Source organism: Formica exsecta, unplaced genomic scaffold, assembly GCF_003651465.1.
Source record: "Formica exsecta isolate Colony F162 unplaced genomic scaffold, ASM365146v1 scaffold66, whole genome shotgun sequence".
Classification (NCBI taxonomy): Eukaryota; Metazoa; Arthropoda; class Insecta; order Hymenoptera; family Formicidae; genus Formica; species Formica exsecta.
Window position 1 is genome coordinate 128,405 of NW_021853422.1, and position 8,138 is coordinate 136,542.

General features: G+C 34.9%; 1 protein-coding gene across 2 annotated transcripts in view; it reads right to left on the reverse strand.

Annotated features, from left to right (window-relative positions):
* Nucleotides 1–410: 410 nt before the first annotated feature.
* The window catches only part of LOC115242936 (cytochrome P450 306a1), a 34,000-nt gene continuing 26,272 nt past the window's right edge, over nucleotides 411–8,138 (reverse strand). For both annotated transcript variants that reach the window (XM_029819561.1, XM_029819562.1), the window contains exons 4-9: nucleotides 3,154–3,302; nucleotides 2,532–2,734; nucleotides 1,408–1,696; nucleotides 1,132–1,284; nucleotides 719–893; nucleotides 411–630 (exon numbers count right to left, since the gene is read on the reverse strand). In XM_029819561.1, coding sequence (XP_029675421.1) covers nucleotides 452–630; nucleotides 719–893; nucleotides 1,132–1,284; nucleotides 1,408–1,696; nucleotides 2,532–2,734; nucleotides 3,154–3,302 — 1,148 coding nt within the window. In that variant the 3' untranslated portion in view covers nucleotides 411–451. The remainder of the gene's footprint in view (nucleotides 631–718; nucleotides 894–1,131; nucleotides 1,285–1,407; nucleotides 1,697–2,531; nucleotides 2,735–3,153; nucleotides 3,303–8,138) is intronic.

The window sequence follows — 8,138 nt, forward strand, 5'->3', positions numbered from 1 at the left end:
TTTGATAAAAGTCATTAGTCTTCAGGAAAGAGACAGATAAATCAGTAGAATAAAACTCTGATTTTTAATAAATAGTACTGAAACGTAATGAATCAAGCGATCGTATGCATATTAACATAATTTTAATTTTTGATATATATAATTAACATAAATATGATTCAATTAAATATATTTTACTTAAGACTCATATTGGCAGAACCATAAATTTATAAAAAAAATATAATTATTATGCTTTAGCATAATAATAAATAAACATGTAATAGTTTATATTAATAGTAAGATCTGATAAAAGATGAATATTATTATCATTTATTTTAATTGTATTTTTGTACGAATGCTACCATTATACATATATACAAAAAAAGCGTGTATATATATTTTTATGAAATTTGTAAATATATATAATAATTTGTGTATATAATATTAATGAGTATAAGAAAAATATTGTAATTTATTCCCGCAACGTAAAAACCAACCGATGCGGTTTTGGAATCAGAGTAATTCCGCATTCGCCCTCTAGATCAATGTGTGTACCGGGTGGCACCGATATAACAAATGAGCGAAGAATCCTTGCAGCAAAGAGAAATAATATCATCTTGGCGAATTCATCACCGATGCACATACGTTTACCTTAAAATTATATAAAATGCAACATATACATATATTATTTGATATTAAATGAAACACTGTTTTCGATCTTGCATTTCGCGTTCATTACCCGTTTGAAAAGGCAAAAAAGCTTTTGGCTTGGCAAGACTTCCATCTTCAGCAATAAATCTTTCGATTTTGAAAGAGAGCGGATCGTGCCAGTATGAAGGATCCGTATGAATAGCCCACTGCAACGGAATAACCATGGTGCCTTTCGGTACGTCATAATCGCCTATTTGCGTGTTCTGGATGTAAATTGTCTCGCATCAATTTATTTTAATTTTTATTTGTCATACGCAGAAATTGCAAAATTAACTGCGATTGTTTGTTGTCGATATTAGTCACAACAACAAAAACATATATTCTTGATTTGCAATTGTTATAATTACTTACAAATAAATAATCAGATATATTTAATTTTATAAAATAAGTATAAAAATTGCGTTAATTTTTTCATTCTAATTAATACTGTAATAATGTTACCTCTATTGTTCCATGAGGAATGCCAAGCGGTGTAACGCTTCGCAATCTTTGTGTCTCCGCGATGGCAGCTTCCAGTCGAATTAAAACAAGTCTGTCCTCCAAACTGGCCGGCTTTTGTCCCAACAGTTCGTTCATTTCATCGTGAATTTTTTTCTACATATAAACAAAGATATATAAAATTTGAAGAAATCGTACAGCGAATCGAGATTCTTCATCAGAAATAACATTTATTTAAAAGTGTCTTATTGAGAAACATTTAAAAAAAAATAAGCATACTTGTTCGACTGGATGCGTCGCCATGAAAAGCAAAAACCATCGAAGAGTTGTAAAGGTCGTATCGGTGCCTGCGCCGAAAAGATCGGCCAAGAGATGATAACATTGAGGTTGCGTAAAGTATCCAGGATTGTTTACATTGCTTCTCATCACATCGTCGAAAGCCGCAAGAATGTTATCTGTCTTTTCAAGCCGAGCACGATGCTCATCGATAAACGTTTGATATATTTGATGTGTTTTCAATTTGCCATCGATAAGTGACGCCATTAATTTGCCATATCGTGGTAAAAATCTAAACAACCGAAAAAATCCAACAAAAAAATTTTTTATTTACTCTTAAACCTCATATGAATTTATATTAATCTCTATATTTTTAAATATATAACTTTACTTTATCATTAACTTTAATATAAGTTTTAGTTGAATATCTTTAAATATATTCTACACAGATTCACACCATATCTAAAAAAAATATAAATTATATACTTATTATTTGTATAATATATAATGTATAAATAAATAATATTTATGTGTGAGAATTAGAAATAACAAATATGTAGTAATAATCGTTATAATATTTATATAGCAATAACGTAATTATATGAAGCTTTATATTCTGCATATCACCACCTTTATTAGAATAAGCTAATTTGATTTGATAATCATAACCTTTCGTTGAGGACGTACTTTATCGATAATCTTTTCGATTTACCTTATGCAAATTTAATTAGCACGAATAAAATTATCCTTTGCACTATCTTTTTTTTACAAAGATTTGTATTTATTCTTCCAAATGGGGGTATTTAATTCAATTTATCATATTGCTTATATATATATACATATATGTAATCAAAAAAAAAATTGTCTATCCTTCTATGTTTATCGATCGAAAACCATCGCCCTCGATAAAAAACATGGCATTTGCATGGTAGACGATGAATGAATCATTGCCGCATCATTGACGTGTTAATTGGTCGTTTAGATCAATTCACTTGGTTTTTTCCGCGCGGTAATGCGGTTTACCTTTCGTTAGCGAGGTGCAAAACATATCGCGCGTTATGCAAATACGCAGTCACGTCGATCTGGGAAGGAACTTCGAAGGATCTTTGTCAGGGATAGCGCCGTACCTGAGGAGCGGTAAAAAGTTGAGCGGCCCTGCGACTCCGATATGCTTGACTCCTTCCTCCTGCAAATGTCTCAGCCATTTCCACACCTCGTCGTCCTCCTCGTAAATTTTGCCGAATACGAGATCGTTCATCAGATTGCCCACGCAATGATGAAGTATTTCCAGTGGATCGATACCGTCTTCCGTAGCGCGATCTTTTAATTTCTGAAGGATCGATGAGGAATTTCTATCTATAATGCTTCGTTCTCCGTTAATCAGGAATTAATATTTAAAACAGAATTAATATTTAGAACATTTTTAAATAACATGGATTATGGAACATTCTTTTTCAATATTATAGCAACGGTTTTTACATTTAAATTCTTAAACGTCATTGTTGATAGCATGTCGAAATGTCACAGAAATTAATAGCTTCATTAAATGCAATGACATTTCCAGATAAATAAATGATAACTCGCGTAAGAATTCGTGTTATTTTGCGTCAATATTCCTTTTGAAATAAAATGTTTGGTCATAAATATACTCGTTTAGGGGCAGATTTACGTGACACACGATGGCCTCGCGTAAAATGTCCATTTAGCTAGGCTAGGCTTATTAGTAATGTTATTAAGCGCTAAATTTACCGATATGCATTCGCTCACGGCCGTGAGAATCCTTTCCTCCATTCTGTCCCTCTTGGTACCGGGTAACTTAACCATGCCAAAATTCTTCAGGCATCCGACTACGAATCTTCGCTGATCCCTCCAGAGATCACCCTGAGCGCAAATGATGCCTGCGGAGTGCATAAAGGAACGAAGAGATGAGAATCCTGTTCGAATTTTCTCTTTTCTTTTTTATCTTTTTCTTTTGTTCTTTTCTTTTTGTTTGTTTGTTTATTTTTTTTTTGCACAAGGGTGATTCTCGTCGCGCCTTAATCGCACGATCGTAAATAATGCCACCACCCGAACGTATCTCCGTCGCGTTCCCCCTTTCTGCGTGGAAGCGAGTCGCGCTCATGGTGGGAGGGTGTAAAAAATAGCGAGAGAGGATTACCGTCATTCCGTAAGTAGGCGCAGCCACTGAACTCGCCGAAGGATAATCCTCGAATGAATAAACAATAATCTCTCACCGCACCCACTCGACGTCCCTCCCTTCGATGTATTCGCGGTATAAAACCAGGTACGGCGATCGTCGATTAATAACGATCGCGATAGCTGATTAAGCATGACGGCCCGAACGACAAAGTGTTCATTAACGTTATTTATCATTCGATTTCCTTTTGTATTTTTCAAACGTCTATTTTTCTTCTACCTACACATTTTTTTCTATTAATATTATATTATTAATAAATAGTATATAAATTTCTCTTCTTTCTCCAACACATGAATACGTGTGTTCACTTACTTTGTATCTTACTTATCTCTTTTAAGCGTAGAAAGAATAAAATAAAGTATATATAATAAAACGTGACTGCTCGGTATAGATACAGATAAAATCTCAGCTATCGATTATACTTAATTAATGTGGCTATTATATGCTCTTTTTTCTTATCAAAACGCTGGGTGAGATTGAAATGAGTTACTTTATTATGTTCTTTAAAGAGGTAATAGGAAACTTTGCGCCGCAAAATTTATGCATCTGCGCCGCGACAGTAAAGGTGTGTCGCTTATGTACATCCGATTTCGCAGCCAGATCACACGCGCGAGAATGATCTCGGAATCCTGATCATCGCTCAATGAGATTATCGAGGTTTACGGTTGATGCGCCACGAGAATACAGATCAAGATCTTTGGCGCGCAAATTTATCAGACGATATATTGGATCGTAGTTTTTCTTGAGCATGAATTGATATCTTTATCAATTACGTAAGGGAAAAAGAAGAATACAGATGCGTAGAGTGAGATCTTTAATCGCGGCTGCCCTCATTAAATGATTTTCGGTTGCGCGCACACGTAGGAACGAAAGCGAATCTTGAGGGAGAGACGATCGTTTCTGCGAATTTACAATTCGTCATGGTACGCTCGAGCGTTAAGAGATGAAGTAATGAAAGTATACGCCGGGCGTGAAGTACAAATAGGTTATCGCATGATGTGTGTTTGCGATACTATTTATCATTCGCATCTTGTTCTAAGAGCCAGCGCTGTCGATAGGTCAGTGTCGTATTTAAATGACGCCAAGAAAACTTTCCGGGATCGCGAGTACGTTCTCTCTCTGCTCGATAGATTTTAAATCATCGAGCAATAAAAGAAGAGAAAATTAAAAAATTGTAATTGAATTTTTGAACAAATAAATTCTAAATTTCTTTATATTTCTTTAATCTTATATAAATCTTATATTTATATTTCACACTGTATTTTCGTTAAAAGACGAATGCCATACATATTATAGTTTTCTCTATTCATTATTCGTTTACTTTTTGTAATAATTATGGCACTTTTATATTTGTTCATTATATAGCACAGAATTTAATTTTTAATACTTAATTTACTAAACTTTTAATACTTAAATTTATTATTTTTTTAATATTTTGATTTTTTTTTTAAGATACCAACTTTTCAAATCAGGGCCATTTAGAAATTTAAATAATATATTTGTTGACTGCATATTTTGTATAAAAAAAGCTGTAAAGTGAAGAAATAAATATTCTACATCTGATTGTGAGTTAGAGATGCATATATTGCATTTCCTTACTTTTTTAGGAATAGAGTATCGTAGCATGTTGTGTTACAATTTTTGAAAAGGGGAAAAGAGCATTAGGATGATAGTCTTTACGGAAGAACTCGTAAAAGAAAAAGAAGAGAATAAGTTAGTTCTATCTTTCGTAGTTCGCACACTGCTTCTCCCATCTTCACGATGCATCCGGCGCGGCTACGCGGCTACGAACAATGAGGCTCTCCTTGTCGGTCGAGATTCTTACGCAACTAAACACCCCGCCGCGGTGATCTCAAGGGATGACATCACTCGGACTCTCGGGCACGGCGTTCGCACTCGCGGAGAGGAGCGCTCATCACGAATTCGCGAACCGCCAGAAATAAACCGATGGGGGACGGATAATGCATACATGCGTCCGAACGTTTCAGGGCCGGTCATTCCACTTCGGCCGGCAAAAAGTCCGGCGAATGCAGCGCGAGAAGGCGACGCGCGCGCGATAGTCGTCCTGTCCAAATACAGCCGACCGATCGATCGCGAGCGCCGTTTTATGGCGCGATCATTAAAATACCGGTATAGTGCTGTCGAACACATTCTCAAACATACTATTACCACTATTCGATAATAGTCCTTAGCGAATTTTCGAATTATACGTAAGATTTCTGAGGACGGTCTATGAGAGAGAAGAGAGAGAGAGAGAGAGAGAGAAATGAAGAGATTAAACAGATCTCTTATGCCAAATAAATGTATGTTTTGTCTTTAATTAAAATTAAAGAGTATGCATTTCGCAATAGATGTACAGAGTTATATTCGTCTATACTGCTCGCAAAGGTTTAACGTCTTTATCGTGCAGTTAATTACAAGTGATTTTCCGATTGCAAGATTCGACGGATGAGTCAATACGACGAAGCGCACGATAATCGTGGAAGATTATAATGGCTCGTCGGTGAATATTAAACAGCAATGGTTTAAAAGTTGCTCTTTAAAAATCAGAACACTATTGGGATAATTTTCTCGCTACTATTGTTGAGATGAAGCTGATCACGCAATATTATTCAAAACTAAATAGATAAGTAAATAGATATATCCGTTTTTTTAAACACATTTTTTGCCAAAAATCGTTCTGTTTCGAAGTTCACGAGTATATCTATTGATCGGCTCTGTATTTTGCTTATTAATCAATCTTCCACATCAGTATACATATAGAATTTGAGGAAAAGACACTAGTTTTGAGCCCATTTTAATTTTTATTATAAGTGACCCATAAACTATCAAATATCACTCTTTTGATATCGGAAAATCGGTACCGCAATTTTCTTTTGCGAAATATATATATATATATAATATATTTCGATTAATATTGCATCAATTCGAGTAAGTTGAAAAATTTCGTATGATTATCGACGATCTTTTAGGAGCGCGGGTCGTGACAAGTCGATGATAATGTGAACGGTCCGTTCATACAACGTTCCGTCGTTCTTAACGGGAAAGGCCGTCAGCCCGTCCTTGCGAAGCTAACTGTAATTCCCCGCGGATGCAGAGCAAAACTGTCGACGACCGGGAGAACTTCCTTCAAGGAGACCGATATAAAAGTGAGAGTCCTTCGCATCTGTGCGAGGCGGTCGATCCCGGGTTTGTTCAAACGTGCCTAACCTACCCAATCGCGAATAAGCCTCTTGTTACGAAAACAGAAAAAAAGATTGACGTATTCCGAGCAGGAGCCAGTCAGCAATGTGTATAATCATCAGAAATTGTGTTTTCTTCGATGGTCTGGAAAACATATTTATAACACTAACAAATAAATTTCCGATCTTTTCAAAATTAATTGCTATAGTTATTACAGCTGAATACAACATGCGATAATCTTGCAACGATAAAAGATGTAGATGTGTGAATAATTATGTAGAATGAAAAAAAATGATACAAGGATACTGCGTAGCAGGAGTAGAATTGCCGTGTATGTAAGGGAAAAAAATGAAATTCCACCCACACCCATTCTCCCGCGCTCAAAAGAGGAAAACAAGTCGTCGGGAAAATCGCGGACATCTTACGTCAGTGTTACGCGTTCGTAATAAGCTAAGCGGAATACGAATAGTCGCTCGTGTGTATGGAAGCTCGCTCGTAACGCTTATTTTACACGCGCGCTTCTGATCGCATCGTTGAGTCAGTGCTGAGGTATGTCAAGTGCGATTGAAACTGCGACTTTTCTATAATTGATTGTAGATCATCGTGTATTACGTGAATGTTTGAGTCTGCTAGTTTGTTCTTTTTTGAACTTGTATAAAAATAAATCATAATTCTATTGCGTGTGGGGTGCAATGGAATTAAAAATCTACCAACTTTTTTGCATATATCAATTTAACAATTTAATTTAATTGAGAAATTTAATGGGAGAGAGAGAAGAGAAATCTTTGATAATTAATTTTTTTTTTTTTTTTTTTAAAACCAACTTTTTTCAATTTAACAATTTAATTTAATTGAGAAATTTAATGGGAGAGAGAGAAGAGAAATCTTTGATAATTAATTTTTTTTTTTTTTTTTTTTAAATAATGAAAAGAGAAATGATAAAGAGAATCCACCGTTGCCTTTTATCCCTGTATCTCACTTTCGCTCATTCTATTTTTTACTCTTTCTCTTTTTGTAATATATGGATAGTTTATATATATATGTATATATGTGTAGAACAAAGTACGCCCCTTGTCTCTGATGTACCAACTATTGATCAACACCTCCGTTTTCTGTACTTATAGATGGTACGTAACATGTACCCTCGCGCTCGTAGGATGTTCGCCAGCGAGTTCCTAGAATGCACTTGAAAGACGAGGTATTAAGATATAGCAATCATCTAACATCATTCTCTATTTAATTCTTTTTTTTTCTGTCTTCTGTCTCTAGTCTTCGTTTCTTTTTTCTCTATATATATATATATATATATATATTTTTTTTTCTTTCTGCCTTCACTATCGTCATCTTTAGAAAA